Source organism: Mercenaria mercenaria, chromosome 3 (assembly GCF_021730395.1).
Source record: "Mercenaria mercenaria strain notata chromosome 3, MADL_Memer_1, whole genome shotgun sequence".
Classification (NCBI taxonomy): Eukaryota; Metazoa; Mollusca; class Bivalvia; order Venerida; family Veneridae; genus Mercenaria; species Mercenaria mercenaria.
The window spans coordinates 71,461,630-71,480,453 of record NC_069363.1 but is presented as its reverse complement, the minus strand read 5'-3'; the positions used below and the strand labels follow the sequence as shown (position 1 = coordinate 71,480,453).

Here is an 18,824-nt window from a genome sequence, read left to right as displayed (position 1 = left end):
TGGGACTTGATCCAGTGAGGTTAGTAATTGATCTAGAAAAAGAAAAAAATAAGTTTCAAAGCTATATGCCTTTAATTGATGGCTGTATGTACTTGCATGCAAAAACTTAACCAAGGTGTGACGCCGACGCCGACGCCAGGGTGAGTAGAATAGCTAGACTATTCTTCGAATAGTCGAGCTAAAAAATGTGGCTGGAGTTTTAACAAGGTTTTTCTATGATTTTACCTGGGGAATAGGTTAAGACCTCAAGTAACCCAGTTTTGAAAATGACCAAAATTCTTTCTAACAACTACTAGTATTATGACAAAGATTTAAAAGAATGAGACCACTATAGACCTTATAAAGATTTGACTCTGTGACCTAGTTTAAAGCTCAGGAAGGCCAGTTTTGAACTTGACCTAGATATTATAGAGAAAAATAATCGGGCATTTTTCTAAGACAAGAGGACCATGATGGCCCTATATTATCCACCTGAGATTAATTGCTTACTTGAACAAATTTCTTTCCTAAAGCTTCAAAAACAAAAAACTAGGTAAGTAGGTCATGGTAAAGGTTATTTAAGATAACTGCTGAAATTTTTTAAAAACTAGTGATACTTTTGAGAAAAGCACATGTCTCCCACAACTGCCTAATCATCTGAATAGTAGTATCTGAGTCAACCATGCACCAAGACCTCAACTGCCTCATCAGACTCTGAGTGCTTTGATTATCAAAAACAAGTTTCAAGGGCCATAATTCCGAAGTGCCTCCCGGGCTGATTTGGCTAGTTACCAAACTTGGCCGAGGACTCATTGGCAAACACATTTTGTTTCAAGTTTAGTGAAGATCAGATGAGAAATGTTCGACTTGAGAGTGCGGACAAGCTTTGTGACAGACAGACACACACAGAGACAGGAGTAAATCAATATGTCTCCCACACCACAGTGTGGTGGGAGACATAAATATACAAGTGGTCCAAATCTCTTGACTTCTATTTAAACCATGTGCCTCCCATGTGCCCCCCCTCCCTGGGTGGGGCCAGTTTAAACCCCAGGGGATTATTTGAACAATCTTGGTAAAAGACCACTACACAATGCTACATACCAAATATCAAAGCTCTGGCCTATGTGGTTTTGTACAAGATTTTCAAAGTTTTCCCCTATATAGTTCTATATAAACAATGTGACCCCAGGACGGGGCCATATCTGACAATAGGGGGATAATTTGAACAATCTTGGTAGAGGACTACTAGATGATGCTACATACCAAATATCAAAGCCCTAGGCCCTGTGGTTTCGGACAAGAAGATTTTCAAAATGTTTCCCTATATAAGTCTATACAAACCATGTCACCCCCACTAGATGATGCTACATACTAAATATCAAAGCCCTAGGCCCTGTGGTTTAGGACAAGATGATTTTCCAAATTTTTCCCTATATAAGTCTATATCAACCATGTGACCCCCAGGGCGGGGCCATATCCGACCCTAGGGGAACAATTTAAACAATCTTTGTAGAGGACCACTAGATGATGCTACATACAAAATATCAAAACCCTAGGCCCTGTTGTTTTGGACAAGAAGATTTTCAAAAATTTTCCCTATATAAGTCTATATAAACCATGTGACCCCCAGAGCGGGGCCATATTTGACCCTAGGGGGATAATTTGTAAAATCTTGGTAGATAACTGCTAGATGATGCTAAATACCAAAATATCAAAGCCCTAGGCCCTGTGGTTTTGGACAAGAAGATTTTCAAAGTTTTTCCCTATATAAGTCTATATAAACCATGTGACCCCCAAAGCGGGGCAACATTTGGCTCTAAGGGGATAATTTGAACAGTCTTGGTAGAGGACTGCTAGATGATGCTACATACCAAATATCAAAGCCCTTGCCCCTGTGGTTTTGGACAAGAAGATTTTTATTTATTTTTTCCTATATAAGTCTATATAAACCAAGTGACCCCCAGGGCGGGTCCATATTTACCCCTAGGGGAATAATTTGAACAATCTTGGTAGAGGACCATTAGATGATGCTACATACCAAATATCAGAGCCCTAGGACCTATGGTTTTGGACAAAAAGATTTTTAAAGTTTTTCCTTTTGGTTGCCATGGCAACCAGAGTTCTGTATGGAATTCAATTCTTTGAACAATTTTTGAAGTAGACCATCCAAGGAACATCCCTAAGAAGTTTCATAAAAATTAGGCTCGTGGTTTAGGAGGAGATGTTGTTTATAGGAAAATGCGGACGGAGGGATGGACGGAAAAGTGCATTCCTATAGTCCCCCAAACTGGTTTTCAACCAGTAGGGGACTAATAAAATTCTGGCATACAATGACTGAGAAATAGCGCAGACAAATGTTTTCCATATACATATAAAGAAAAAATTAATAAAGGGCCATAACTATGAGAAAAATCATCCAAATGGAACATGCTTTGCACATGCACAACTTGATTTAGTACCAATGATAATTACAAGGTTTGATAAAAGTCTGGCATATAAGGACCGAAAAATAGCGATCTGGGCGTATAATAAATATCTATATCTCTCCATCAAGGGAAGATATAAAACCCTTAGACCATACCTGTTTATTTGCAAATATTAGCAGTGAGGCATCTTTCAATTCCTTCTCTTGCACCAGTTTGACAAAAGCACTATGGGCCTCAATCAGTCTATCATTGTTGTGGCTGTCTATGACAAATATCACTGCTGTAATTAAGTAATAAAAAGTTATTATTCAAATACATGAAACAGATGCATGCAATACCATTGAGCACAAAATGCATCGTGCATGGGTTTTAATATTACTTGAACAAGAAACAAGAGCTCTGCAAAGCTGGGCAATATATGCCCAAATGGGCCTAAGTCGCACACCTGAAGAGGACCTTAACCATCTGACCCTAAAAGGGACCAAACACCCCAAACTGAACAAATTTATAAGAGGACCTAATATTGATGCCAAAGACCATGTTTGATGAATACCAACTGAGTGGTTCACGATAAGTAGTCATTAAAATGTATTTTTCGTTTAGAGGTATTTCTAATTTTGGCCCTAGATCCAAGTTTAATGAAAAGCCTTCAAGTGGTTCTTGAGAAGAGTCATTTAAAGGTATTTCTAATTTTGGCTCTAGCGGCCCCTAAAAGGGGCCAAGTGCCCCATTTGAACAAATACGTGACAGACCTTATAATGGTGCTAAAGACCAAGTTTGATGAAGATCCATCCAGCAATTCATGAGAAGAAGTTCTTTTAAAGGTTTTTCTATTTTTAGCTCTGGCGGCCCCTAAAAGAGGCCAAACTAAACCATTTTAATAAACTTGATAGAGAGCCATGCCATGATTCTACTGACCATATTTGGTGTATTTCTGACCAGTAGTTTCAGAGAAGAAGATGTTTAAGTGAAAATGTGGATGATGTATGACAGACCATCCACCTATACTTATAAACAAGAGGACCAAATGATCCTAGGTCGCTCATCTGAGAACAGCTTGATCAAATTTAATGAAAATCCTGCTTAAAATGTGACCCCTTTTGCATAGGCAAGGTATTTCTTTGATTTGACCAGGTGACCTAGTTTTTGACCCAACATTACCCATATTTGAACTAGACCTAGCTTTCATCAAGACAAACATTCTGATCAAATTTCATGAAGATCCACTGAAAAATGCAGCCCTTACTGCATACACAAGGTTATTCTTTGATTTGACTAGCTGACATAGTTTTTGACCCAACATGACCCATATTTGAACTTGACCTGAATTTCATCAAAGCAAACATTTTCATCAAATTTCATGAACATCCTGCCTAAAATGTAGCCCCTATTGCATTCACAAAGTTTTTCTTTGATTTTATTGGGTGACCTAGTTCTTGATCCCAGATTACCCATATTTGAACTCAATCTAGATTTCATCAAAACAAACATTCTGATCAAATTTCATGAAGATCCACTGAAAAATGCAGCCCCTATTGCATACACAAGGTTATTCTCTGATTTGACCTGGTGACCTAGTTTTTGTCCCAACATGACCCATATTCAAACTTGACCTAGATTTCATCAAAGCAAACATTTTCATCAAATTTCATGAACATCCTGCCTAAAATGTAGCCCCTATTGCATTCACAAAGTTTTTCTTTGGTTTTACTGGGTGACCTAGTTCTTGACCCCAGATAACCCCTATCTGAACTCGACCTAGATTTCATCAAGACAAACATTTTGATCAAATTTCATGAAGATCCAGTGTAAAATGCAGCCACTATTGCATACACAAGGTTTTTCTTTGATTTGACCTAGTGACCTAGTTTTTGATCCCAGATGACCCATTTTCAAACTTGGCCTAGATTTCATCAAGGTTATCATTCTGACCAAATTTCATGAAGATCAATTGAAAAATACAGCCTCTATCGCATACACAAGTTAAATGTTGACAGACAGACTGACAGACGAAAGACAGACAGACGCCAGTCATCAAGCGATCACAATAACTCACCTAAAAAGAGAATAGATGTGTCCACAGGACACAGGTGCATCCCCCACTCCTGTCACTGTATATGGTTTCATGACATGGTTCATACATAATATCAGAGACAAAATTCAAGTACTTTTCAAGCACTTTTTACAATTTTTCAAGCACTATTTTTTTTCAAAACCACGACCTAATCTGAACAACTTTTATTATGTAATGCAAAAATAAAACAACCATCACTTGTCACACCTTTGAAAATGACGTAATTCGATTATTAGATTGATGTGATTCACTATTTTGCTGAGGTTTAACGCTTTTCTTGTGATTTTTTAGCGCACTCCTACTAATGATACCTCAAAATTTTGTCACGCGACGTACAAATACACTTCGTTCTGTCTGCTCTACAGGGCTTCAGCCACTGTTTATATTCGTCTTTTGTCTCCCGCTTACTTGAGTAAACATGTTTATTTTTCTTACACATTTTAATTCACTGGAAACACGCGCAAATAGCTAAAAATTGCGAGTTATTATTCCCCGTATTTTTTAAACGGAAACGGAAACAAGCAAACGGTGATACAGTAGAAATAGCACTCTGTAGATATCGATAAAGTGTGGCCGTAGACCACTATAATAGCATACGAGTGACCCGATCCTGCAATTTCACGAATTTATTTTCATTTTCTCCGATTTATTTTAAGCCTTAAATTCTAACAAAGCAAAGTTACGGAAAGAATATTTTCAAGGAGTGAAAGGTCAAATTCAAGGAGTTTTTTTCAAAATTCAAGTACTTTTCCAGGTTTTTTAGGGTTTTTGTCATTTTCAAGGAGTTTTCAAGGACTACCATCGAATTCAAGGACTTTTCAAGGCCTGTGCGAACCCTGCATGACTTAATGAGAACTATCTTTTCATCTTTATGATGTTTGCAACACAAACTTTCAAGAACTTTATGTGTATTTAAGTGAAGGACCATAACTAAGGCCTAGCTGCGTGAGTGAAATCCCAAAGAGAACACAAGGTGCGCAATATATACATATAGGGAAAAGTGACCATGCCTTCTGGCAGCCACGTTTTTTGACGAATTAAAATTATTTGAACAATCTTGGTAGACAGTAACACAAGGACCATTTGTGTGAAATTATTTCAAAATCGAGCAAACTGTCCCCTGGTGGCCGTGTTTTTTGACGAATCAGGATAATCTGAACAATCTTGGTAGTGGGTTACATAACAACCATTTATACAACATTATTTTAAAATTGGACCAGCGATTTAGGAGATGTCATTTAAATAATTTTTTAGGAAAAAGTGACCATGCCCCCTGGCGGCTATGTTTTTTGATGAATCTGAATAATTTGAACAAACTTGGCAGAGGATCACACAATGCCCATTTGTGTGAAATTATGTCTAAATCGAACCAGAGGTATAGGAGATGTCATTTTAATATATTTCTTATTTAAGCCCTGGCAGCCCCTATGTGCAACCAAGCAGAACCATTTGAATAATTTTGGAAGAGGACCACCTTAGAAACATCCAGGCCAAGTTTCATCAATTTCCACCAAATGGTTTCAGAGTAGATGTTGTTTAAAGGGAAGTGTGGATGGACAAGCAATCACAATAGCTCTTTGTGCTCAGGTGAGCTAAAAACTATAGGAGTCATCAACTTTATAAGCCCAATCATCCATCTAAGTTTGAAAGTTCTAGGTCAAGTGGTTCTCAAATCATTGAGTGGAAACAGTTCATTCTACTGACAGAAGGACCATCCGGATTGACAGGTGCAAAGCAATATACCCCACTTCTTTGAAGGGGGGTGGTATGATAACAAATTTTAAGCATCAACATATCTGCACCTAAACTAAGTCTACCTGTCAGGTATTACAACACCAGTTTGTAAATGTAACATTTTAATACAAGCAAAACTGTATTATCTTCATTATAAAATACTACATTGCTCAAAATGATATGATCAAGTTTTGCCATAGAGCACATAGGCATACACATAAAATATCATCAGGATAAACATTTTCTTGTAACCCTCCCTTTTGACCTAGTCAGGGCCAATTTCCATACCAAGTTTGAGGGTCCTAGGCTCAAATGCTGCATTTTTGTACTAACATGACTATTCCTTACCCTGGAAGACTTAAATAACATTTAAAACCAATCTCATTAGATGCTGCTAATATATATTTCTTTACATAAAATAAAGGGAGGTAATTTGTCATAAATTCAGTCAAAAGTTATCTACCCTGATTGTCCGAGTCCATCTGATGGCACAAATGATATTTCAAATCTGTATATTCATTGGTTACTGAGATACACCCATTTTAATTTTAAACAAACGGAGGTAATTTGACATAAAATCAGTCCATAGCTATCTACCCTGATTGCCTCAGTCCAACTAAAGACAATAATGAAATTTCAAATGAGTTCTATAAATATTTACAGAGATAAATCCATTTTTATTAAAATCAGGGGAGGTAATCATGCATTGATATATGCATGTAGAAGATACAGAGTACAAGCCTATACAACAATATATTAGTAAAGTATTCATATCAATAAATGTTCACTCAAGAGTTATCTAATATGACTATTTCTTACCATGGAAGACATAAATAATGTTTCAAACCAATCTCATTAGAAGCTGCTAAGGTGTATTCATTTAGATAAAAAATAAAGGGAGGTAATTTGTCTTAAATTCAGTCAATATGTATCTTCACTGATTGTCTAAGTCCATCTGTTGACACAAATGAAATTTCAGATCAGTATCTTCATTAGTTATAGAGATATAGCCACTTTAATTTGAAATAAAGGGAGGTAATTTGAAATAAAATCAGTCCATAGTTATCTACCCTGATTGTCTCAGTCCAACTAATGACAATAATGAAATTTCAAATAAGTCCTATAAGTACTTACTGATATAAATCCATTTTGATTACAATCAGGGGAAGTAATCAGATATAAAATAACTCTGGAACCTACGACTGGATCTGACAGATTCGTCATGGAATCCAAGATTTATTGTTGTTGAAGATATTTTGGAAGTTTGTATCAAATCAAACCATAACCGAAATGAAGTCTCTATATGGCTGCAAAAGCCAAAATAGCAAATTTTGGACCTTTAAGGGGCCATAACACTGGAACCCATGATGGAATCTGGCCAGTTCAAGTGAAGAACCAAGATCTTGTGGTGATACAAGTTGTGTGCAAGTTTGGTTAAAATCAAATCATAAATGAAGCTGCTATTGTGCAGACAAGGTCAAAATAGCTAATTTTGGCCCTTTCAGGGGCCATAACTCTGGAACCCATAATGGGATCTGGCCAGTTCAAGAAAGGAAACAAGATCTTATGGTGACACAAGTTTTGTGCAAGTTTGATTAAATTCAAATCATAAATGAAGCTGCTATTGTGCAGACAAGGTCAAAATAGCTAATTCTAGCCCTTTCAGGGGCCATAACTCTGGAACCCATATCGGAATCTGGCCAGTTCAAGAAAGGAACCAAGAGCTTATGGTGATACAATTTGTATGCAAGTTTGGTAAAAATCAAATCATAATTAAAGCTGCTATTGTGCAGACAAGGTCAAAATAGCTAATTTTGGCCCTTTCAGGGGCCATAACTCTGGAACCCATAATGGGATCTGGCCAGTTCAAGAAAGAAACCGAGATCTTATGGTGATACAAGTTGTGTGCAAGTTTGGTTAAAATAAAATCATAAATGAAACCTCTATCGTGCAGATTAGAAATTGTTGACGGACGGACGCACGCTCGCATGGACTGACGACGTACGAAGGGTGATCACAAAAGCTCACATTGTCACTATGTGACAGGTGAGCTAAAAATATATTAATATAAAAAATATAATTTTATATTTTCATTTTAATTGAAAGGGACTGTTGGGTTAAATGTCACACTGACACAGTTAAAGGTCAATAGTGACTTTCCAGTTTTGATGGTGGAAGAAAACCCCAGGTGCCCCTCCATGCATTATTTTAGGCATAAGCAGGCACTCGGATAAAACCACAGACCTTCTGTAAGCCAGCTAGGTGACTTCCACACAGGAAGTAATTCTACGCCCCCAACTATGTTTCTAACCTAAAGAGGTGAGGGGTACATGATTCAATCTCAGTGACAACCTCTTGTCAGAAGATTTTTCTATTTCAATTTCTGGAAGATTATATGATGACCCTATGTGCAGTTAAATAAAATTGTGTGAACACTTGAAGAGCATCCAAGGAACATGCACGCTGAATAAACAAGAATTTGTAACACAGTTACCAACATCCTCGGCCTAGGAACATTTTTCACAAAACATATTGCATGCCAATACAACATAATATTATTGTAAGTAACAGAGAAACATACCAACAATGTACATAAGTCATAACTTTATATCATATATATGAAGTTTGAAAATGTCTGGAAATCTATAACTGGTGAATGCTTTCAAATGCTAATATCTGTATTTAAAAGATTTAATGTGATTCTATTTTTAAACTGGTAAGGAAAAGTAAACAAGAGCTGTTGGAGCACAGCAATGCTCGACTATTCAACAGCCTTGTCAATTAAATTAATATTTAAGTCAAAAAAGGGGCATATTTTTGCAAAATTGCAAAACAGGGTTATGGAACTTGTACAGTGCATATCAGCTCATGACAATGGACAATTGTGTGAATAAAGTTTCAATCCATTCCCATTAGCGGGTACTGAGATACCAGCTCACATACAAAAACTTGACCAAAACATGCCAAGTCGAAAAAAGGGCATAATTTTGTAAAAATGCCAATGGAGTTATGGAACCTGTGCATAGCATGTCAGAACATGAAAGTGAACAAGTTTGTGAAGTTTTAATCCATTCTCATTCATGGGTACTGAGATAGCAGCTTAGATACAAAACCTTAACCAAAATTTCTATGTTGAACAATGGGCATACTTTTGTATGCAAACGGTGACGCAAGGGTGAGTCCAATAGCTCTACCTATTCTTTGAATAGTGGAGCTAATAAAATGTAACAAAATATTTTATCATATTAAAGGGAGGTAATTAATAAACTAAAATGTGTCTGTAGGACACAGGGTGTGCCTCTACTGGTATACAGTATTTGTCTAAAATAAGGGGCAATAAAATATTTTCAGTCTTAAGAGGGTATTAAAAGCCTCAAAAAAAAATTTATATAAAGGATTCAGTATTCTAGGCCATACACTTTTTGTGCTATGAACATCACAAACAAAACAAGAGGGCCAAAATGGCCCTATATCGCTCACCTGGTGACCTAGTTTTTGAAGGCATGTGACCCAGTTTTGTACTTGACCTAGATATCATCAAGGTGAACATCCTCACCAATTTTCATGAAGATCTCATGAAAAATATGGCCTTCAGAGAGGTCCTAAGGTTTTTCTATTTTTAGACCTACTGACTTACTTTTTGATCGCACATGACCCAGTTTCAAACTTGACCTAGATATCATCAAGGTGAACATTCTCACCAATTTTCATGAAGATCCATTGAAAAATATGGCCTCTAGAGAGGTCAAAAGGTTTTTCCATGTTTAGACCTAGTGACCTAGTTTTTGACCGCAGTTGACCCGGTTTCAAGCTTGACCTAGATATCATCAAGATGAACATTCAGACCAACTTTCATACAGATCCCATGAAAAATATGGCCTCTAGAGTGGTCACAAGGTTTTTCTATTATTTGACCTACTGACCTAGTTTTTGACCGCATGTGACCCAGTTTCAAACTTGTCCTAGATATCATCAAGATGAACATTCTGACCAGTTTTCATGCAGATCCCATGAAAACAAGAGCTCGTCGAACACGAAATGCCCCCCTTGATGCATTCAGTAATTGCACAAGGAACAGAAATTATATGCTCACTGTAAACACAAATTCCATTTCGGAACACAAAACTATGCAAGTGGTCCAAATTTGAAGCATGTACCTTCAGAAATGTGAAAGTAGGTCACTAGGTCAATCTCAAGATCAAAATTCATTTCAGTACACAAAAATATGCTTGTGGTTCAAATTTGAAGACTGTAGCTTGAGAAATGTGAAAGTAGGTCACTAAGTCAAAATCAAGGTCAAATTTTATTTTGGAACAAAAAACTATGCATGTGGTCCAAACCCTGGGGTGGGGCCATATTTGACCCCAGGGAAATAATCTGAACAATCTTGGTAGAGGACCACTAGATTTTGCTACATACCAAATATCAAAGCCCTAGGCCCTATGGTTTTGGACAAGAAGATCAGAAACCATTTAACTGTTCCTGGCCAATGTAACCTTGACCTTTGACCTAATGACCTCAAAATCTAAAGGGGTCATCTGCTGGTCATGGCCAACCTAACTATCAATTTTCCTGACACTAGGCCCAAGCGTTCTTGAGTTATTGCCTGGAAACCATTTTACTGTTCCTGGTCACTGTGACCTTGACCTTTGACATACTGACCTCAAAATCAATAGGGGTCATCTGCTGGTCATTACCAACCTCCCTATCAATTTTTGTGACCCTAGGCCTAAGCATTCTTGAGTTATCATCCGGAAACCGTTTTACTGTTCAGGGTCACTGTGACCTTGACCTTTAACATACTGACCTTCAAATCAATAGGGGTCATCTGCTGGTCATTATCAACCTCCCTATCAACTTTCATGATCCTAGGCCCAAGTGTTCTTGAGTTATCATCCGGAAACCGTTTTACTGTTCAGGGTCACTGTGACCTTGACCTTTAACATACTGACCTCAAAATCAATAGGGGTCATCTGCTGGTCATTATCAACCTCCCTATTAACTTTCATGATCCTAGGCCCAAGTGTTCTTGAGTTATCATGCGGAAACCGTTTTACTATTCAGGGTCACTGTGACCTTGACCTTTGACATTCAGACCTCAAAATCAATAGGGGTCATCTGCTGGTGATGACCAACCTCCCTATCAACATTCATGATCCTAGGCCCAAGCATTCTTGAGTTATCATCCGGAAACGGATTGGTCTACATTCCCACCGACCGACCGACAGACATCTGCAAAACAATATACCCCTCCTTTTTCAAAGGGGGGCATAAATATGGCCTCTACAGAGGTCACAAGGTTTTTCTATTATCTGACCTACTGACCTAGTTTTTGAACGCACATGACCTAGTTTCGAACTTGATCTAGATATCATCAAAATGAACATTTTGACCAATTTTCATGCAGATCCCATGAAAAATATGACCTTTGGAGAGGTGACAAGGTTTTTGTATTATTTGACCTAATGACCTACTTTTAGACCGCACATGAACCAGTTTCAAACTTGACTTAGACATCATCAAGGTGAACATTCTGACCAATTTTCATGAAGATACATTGAAAAATATGGCCTCTAGGGAGGTCACAAGGATTTTCTATTTTTTAGACCTACTGACCTAGTTTTGGACCGCACATAAACCAGTTTCGAATTTGACCTAGATATCATCAAGATGAACATTCTGACCAATTTTCATGCAGATCCAATGAAAAATACGGCCTCTACAGAGGTCACATGGTTTTTCTATTATTTGACCTACTGACCTAGTTTTGGACTGGACGTGACCCAGTTTTGAACTTGACCTAGATATAATCCAGATGAACATTCTGATCAATTTTCATGAAGATCTTGTGAAAAATATGGCCTCTAGAGAGGTCACAAGGTTTTTCTATTATTTGACCTACTGACCTAGTTTTTGACCGCAGTTGACCCAGTTTTGAACTTAACCTAGATATCATCAAGATGAACATTCTGACCAATTTTCATGCAGATCCCATGAAAAATACGGCCTCTACAGAGGTCACAAGGTTTTTCTATTATTTGACCTACTGACCTAGTTTTGGACCGGACGTGACCCAGTTTCAAACTTGACCTAGATATCATCAAGATGAACATTCTGACCAATTTTCATGAAGATCTTATGAAAAATATGGCTTCTAGAGAGGTCACAAGATTTTTCTATTTTTAGACCTACTGACCTAGTTTTTGAAAGCACGTAACCCAGTTTCAAACTTGACCTAGATATCATCAAGGTGAACATTTTGACCAATTTTCATAAAGATCCCATGAAAACTGTGTCCTCTAGAGTGGTCACAAGCAAAAGTTTATGCACGGACGCACGCACGGATGGACAGACGACGGACGCTGCGCAATCACAAAAGCTCACCTTGTCACTTTGTGACAGGTGAGCTAAAAACCTACTATTTGGCTACTTCAAGGGTCATAACTCTGTAACTAGCGCTAAAATCATATTAAGATGAATGCCAAGTGTGAAAGGTCACATCATGATCAGAACTCATGCAAGTTTTCATGAATTTACATCAAATACTTTTTGAGCTAGGCATGTCATTAGGTGAAAATGTGTATTTTTTACTATTTCAGGGGCAATAACTTTGGAAATAGTGGGTGGAGCCAGACAAAAACTAGAGCTATCACTAAAGGTGATGAATGTACCCCCCGTATGCACTGACACAGTACATTGCAATTTGACGCACACAAGATTGCATAATTATGTGGACTGTATGTATATAGACTGTATGTATACAGTATAGTAACAAAAAACAAAGTCCCATAACTATGCAGAATATTTATCTAAAAGAATGTAACATGCACCATGCACAACTAGGGTTGGTACTGATCACTTGTGTGAAGTTTCATTAAATTGTGTGTAAGGGTTTGGTAGATTAGGCACACACAAGATTGCATATGCAGACTGTATGTACATAGTATGTTAACAAGAAACAAAGTCCCATAACTCTGCAATTTTTGTCGCTGAAAGAACCTAACATGCCCCATGCACAACTACTGTTGTTACTGATCACTTGTGTGAAGTTTCATTAAATTGTGTCATGGGGATGAGGAGAGATGGTGCGCACAAGATTGTGTCTAGGTATATAGTATAGTAACAAAAAAACAAAGTCCCATAACTCTGCAAATTTTTTTTCTAAAAGAACCTTACATGCCCCATACACAACTACTGTTGGTACTGATCACTTGTGTGAAGTTTCATTAAATTCTGTCAAGGGGATAAGGAGAGATGGTGCGCACAAGATTGCGTCTACAGACAGACGGCCAGACGGACAGACAACCTGAAACCAGTATACCCCCCCTTACAACTTTGTTGTCGGGGGGTACAATAAGAGGTACGCAAGGCAAGTTTATATCATGATAAAGACTCATGCAAGGTTTCATCAATTTATATGAAACACTTTTTGAGCTAGGCATGTCACAAGGAGAAAATGTGCATTTTTGACTATTTCAGGGGCCATAACTCTGGAAATAAGGGGCATAGCCAGACAAACAAGAGTTGTCCGTAAGACAGCGCACTCCACTATTATGCGATTTGACAGTAAAATGAATTTATGTCTCAATAAGAGACCTCTACTTTAAAAGGAAGACACACCAAGATGATGGTGGTAAAGATATATTTTGAGTTTCAAGTCATTATCTTATATAGTACCAAAGTTATGTCCAGAAAATGAAGTTTGTCAAAAAATTAAAGTATGAAAGTGGCATGATTTGGTCAAAAATACAAATCAGAGTTATGGGAATTGTTACCACACATGCAGATGATGATGATAAAGTTATATTTTAAGTTTCAAGTCGTTATCTTATATTAATTGTACTAAAGTTATATCCTGAAAGCGAAGACTGCCAAAAAAATTTAAGTATGAAAGGGGCATAATTCTGTCAAAAATAAATTAGAGTTATGGGGATTATAACCACATATGAAGATGATGATTATAAAGAAATCATTTTAAGTTCAAGTTATTATCTTTTAAAGTACCAAAGATATGTCTATAAACGAAGCATTCGAAAAAATTTAACATAAAAATAAAGTATAACAACTTGGTGACCTTGACTTTGGGTATAATGAGCCCAGCCCCTGCACATACTTTGTTTGCATGCTGGACAATGTTTATGTGAAGTTACAGTAAGATATAAGAAATTAACAGTAACAAAGATATGACAGAAAAACAAAGGTTGCCGATAAAACTTTAACCTTAAAAATAACCTAAGTATAACACCTTGGTGACCTTGACCTTGGGTATAATGGGCCCAACCCCTGCACATACTTTGTATGCTGAACAATGTTAATGTGAAGTTACAGTAAGATATAAGCAATAGTAACAAAGGAAAACAAAGGTTGCCGAAAAACTTTAACCAAGAAAGCTCACGCTGATGCCGAAGCCGATGCCAGGGAGAGTAGAATAGCATCCCTATTCTCCGAATAGTGGAGCTAAAAATAGCAGGTGCTCAAGTTCATATTATGAATAAGACTCATGCAAGGTTTCATCAATTCATATCAAATACTTTTTGAGCTAGGCGTGTCACAAGGCGAAAATGTGAATTTTTGACTATTTCAGGGGACATTACTCTGGATATAGGGGGTTGAGCCAGACAAAAAATAGAAAGTGCATGAGTTCATATCATGATAAAGACTCTTGCAAGGTTTCATCAATTTATATCAAATACTTTTTGCGCTAGGCACGTCACAAACTTTTTTCGGATGGACGGACACACACATGCACTGACATATATGCCCACCACTCATAGTGGGGGCACAACAAAGGAAATGCACGACACCTTTATGGTACTAAAATAACAATTACACACCAGAACAGGAGTGCAAAGTTAACTCGGGTACCTGTGACCTTGACCTTAGCACATGACACAATGTCTTCTAATGGTGAATATTTATGCCAAGTTATCTGAATATACACCAATGCATAAACAAGAGGGTCATAATGACCCTGAATTGATCACCTGAGTAATATGAGCCACGTTTGAAATGGCAAACTGATGCTAAACAAGAGCTTGCAGAACACGAAATGTCCCCCTTAATGCATTCAGTAAATGGACAAGGAACAGAAATTATTTGCTCACTGTAAACAAAAGTTCTACTGTTTTGGTTCAATGTGACCTTGACCTTTGACCTACTGACCTCAAAATCTAAAGGGGTCACCTGCTGGTCAAGATCAACCCCCCTATAAAGTTTTGTGATCCTAGGCCAAAGCGTTTTCAAGTTACCATCCGGAAAGGGTTTAACTGTTCCTGGTCAATGTGACTTTGACCTTTGGCCTACTGACCTCAAAATCTATTGGGGTCATCTACTGGTCATGACCAATCTCCCTATCAAGTTTCCTAATCGTAGGCCCATGCCTTCTCAAGTAATCGTCTGGAAACGGTTTAACTGTTCCGGTCACTGTAACCTTGACCTTTGACCTACTGACCTCAAATTCCACAGGGGTCATCTACTGGTCATGATTAATCTCTCTATGAACTTTCATGATCCTTGGCCCAAGCCTACTTGAGTTATCGTCAAGGAACCATTTAACTGTTCCTGGCCAATGTGATCTTGAACATTGAACTTATGACCTCAAAATCGATAGGGGTCATCTGCTGGTCATGACAAACCTCCCTGTAAATTTTCCTGATCCTAGGCCCAAGCGTTTACTGTTCCTGGTCACTGTGACCTTGACCTTTGACCTACTGATCTCAAATCAATGGGGAACATCTGCTGGTCATGACCAACCTCCCTATCAACTTTCACGATCCTAGCTCCAAGCAGTCTTGAGATCATCTGGAAACCATTTAACTGTTCCGGATCACTGTTACCTTGATCTTTGACCTAATGACCTCAAAATCAATAGGGGTCATCTGCTGGTCCTGACCACCTCTCTATCAACTTTCATGATCCTAGGCCCAAGCCTTCTCGAGTTATCATTTGGAAACCATTTAACTGTTCCGGGTCAGTGTGACCTTGACCTTTGACATACTGATCTCAAAATCAATAGAGGTCATCTGCTGGTGATGACCAACCTCCCTATTAACTTTCATGATCCTAGGCCCAAGCGTTCTTGAGTTATCATCCGGAAACGGATTGGTCTACATACCGACCGACATCTGCAAAATAATATACCCCTCCTTCTTCAAAGGGGGGCATAAATATTAGAAAGTAGGTCAGTAGATCACTTTCATGGTCAATGAAAGTCAGATTTAAGATCGGTGTGCAAAACTGTACATGTCATCCAAATTTCAAGGCTGTATCTTAAAAAACAAGAATGTAGGTCAGTAGGTCAAGGTCACAGTCAAGTGACCTCTATTTGCTTGGGGTCATCTGGTAAATATATCTAAACAGTCTAGGAAATATGATCTCATAATATTTGAAGTATTTATTCCTCTATAACTCATATAACAGGGCAGAGCCTCTTTTCACTTCAGGGGCATAATTTGAACAATCTTGTTAGAGATCCACCAAGCAATGCTACATACCAAATATCAAAGGCCTAGGCCTTGAACTTTCAGACAAGAAGATATTTATCTTTTTTCCCTATATAAGTCTAAGTTAAATTTGGGACCCCCAGGGCAGGGCCTTTTTTCATCCAAGGTGCATAATTTGAATAATTTTGGTAGAGAACCACAAGGCAATGCAACATACCAACTATCAAAAGCCTAGGCCCTGCAGTTTCAGGCAAGAAGATTTTTTAAGTTTTTACCTATATAAGTCTATGTAAAACTTGAGATCCCCCGGGGCAGGGCCTCTTTTCACCCCTGGGTAATAATTTGAACAATTTTGGTAGCAGACCACAAGGCAATGCTACATACCAAATATCAAAGGCCTACGTCTTGTGGTTTTAGACAAGAAGATTTTTAAAGTTTTTTCCTCTCAAGTGTATGTAAAACTTGCGAGCCCCTGGGCGGGGCCTCTTTTCATCCCAGGGACACAATTTGAACAATCTTGATAGAGGACCAATAGGTGATGTCACAAGCCAAATATCAAGGCTCTATGCCTTGCGGTTTTGGACAAGAAGATTTTTTAAGTTTTTCCTTTCAGTTGGCATGGCAACCAGAGTTCTGCATGGAATTAAATTCTTTGAACAATGTTGAAAGGGGACCACCCAAGGATCATTCCTGTGAAGTTTGGTGTAATTTTGCCCAGTGGTTTTCAAGAAGAAATTTTTTTAGAAAATGTTGACGGACACTCGATGCACGACAGACATCAAGCAGTCACAAAAGCTAACCATGAGCGTTTGGCTCAGGTGAGCTAAAAAGTTACAGAACAGACAAAAAAAAAGTTCTATCTCTAAATGTGATCTTGACCTTGGAGCTAGGGGTTTGGGTCTTGCGCATGACAAATCAACTTATTATAAGGAACATTTGTGCAAAGTAATTTTAAAATCTCTTGATGAATTGCCGAATTATTGACCAGACAAGAAACAGACCATGTTAACCTTTAACCTCTAACCTTTAACCTCTAAGTGTGACCCTGACCTTGAGGCTAGGGGTTTGGGTCTTGGGCATGACATGTCGTCTCTTTATGGGAAACATCTGTGCCTAGTAATTTCAAAATCTCTTCATGAATGGCAGAGTTATGGACTGGACACAAAACAGACTCTGCTAACCTTTGACTTCTAAGTGTGACCTTGACCTTGAAGCTAGGGGTCTGGATCTTGCGCATTACACATCTTCTTATGGGGAACATTTGTGCAAAGAAATTTTAAAATCCCTTGATGAATGGCAGAGTTATGGACTGAACACGATATATACCCTATTAACCTTTGACCTCGGCCTTGGAGCTAAGGGTCTGGGTCTTGCGCACAGTATATCGTAGCATTATGGGGAACATTTATGCCATGTTATTTTAAAATCCCTTCATGGACAGCAGAGCAATTGACTAGACACGAAGTGTGTCGGATGTATCGACAGAAGGACGCAGCCTATTTCTATGTTCCCCTCTTCTTTTAAATAGTTTCAGAAGGAATGCTGCTTAAAGAAAACGTGGATGGATAACAAATGGAAAGTGATCACTATTGTTCATCCTAAGCACTTACACTCCAGTGAGCTAACAATGCAATTGAATAAATATACTGGTAAGCGGAATTATAAACAAGTCAATCAGAGTTATCAATGAAGGAAGAAGGTAGGCTTTAGGAAGGAACTACTAAATATTAGAGATGGTACCTAAGGCTACGTATTCAACGACAACAACAACAAATCAGGTGCAAAACTGAAGCGCATATCGCTTATCTCATGCTAGCAATATTTTAACATAGCACCGTACAGTAAATACGAGAACTTCTGACAGAGAAACTGGCTTCGTTATTTGATGGATTAGCTTAAGAAAGGTGATTGTCATTTCTTTTTAACTAACACAACCATTTTATTCATACTAAAGAACGTCTGCATTGTATTAACAGAAGTTTCTGTAATGGCAGAATCGGCAAGGTAAATGCGATTCCGCACACCTCCGTCAATATGCAAATTAGGTACGTTTGTAAACACCAGGTGCGTGTCATAAAAAGTGAAATAACTTCGGTGTGCAAAACTGTACATGTCATCCAAATTTCAAGGCTGTATCTTAAAAAACAAGAATGTAGGTCAGTAGGT

General features: G+C 38.0%; 1 protein-coding gene across 2 annotated transcripts in view; it reads right to left on the bottom strand.

The window, feature by feature from the left end:
- Positions 1-18,824, bottom strand: part of LOC123524441 (E3 ubiquitin-protein ligase TRIM23-like) — a 199,447-nt gene that overhangs the window by 16,326 nt on the left and 164,297 nt on the right. For both annotated transcript variants that reach the window (XM_045302646.2, XM_053539898.1), the window contains one exon: positions 2,564-2,688. In XM_045302646.2, coding sequence (XP_045158581.1) covers positions 2,564-2,688 — 125 coding nt within the window. The remainder of the gene's footprint in view (positions 1-2,563; positions 2,689-18,824) is intronic.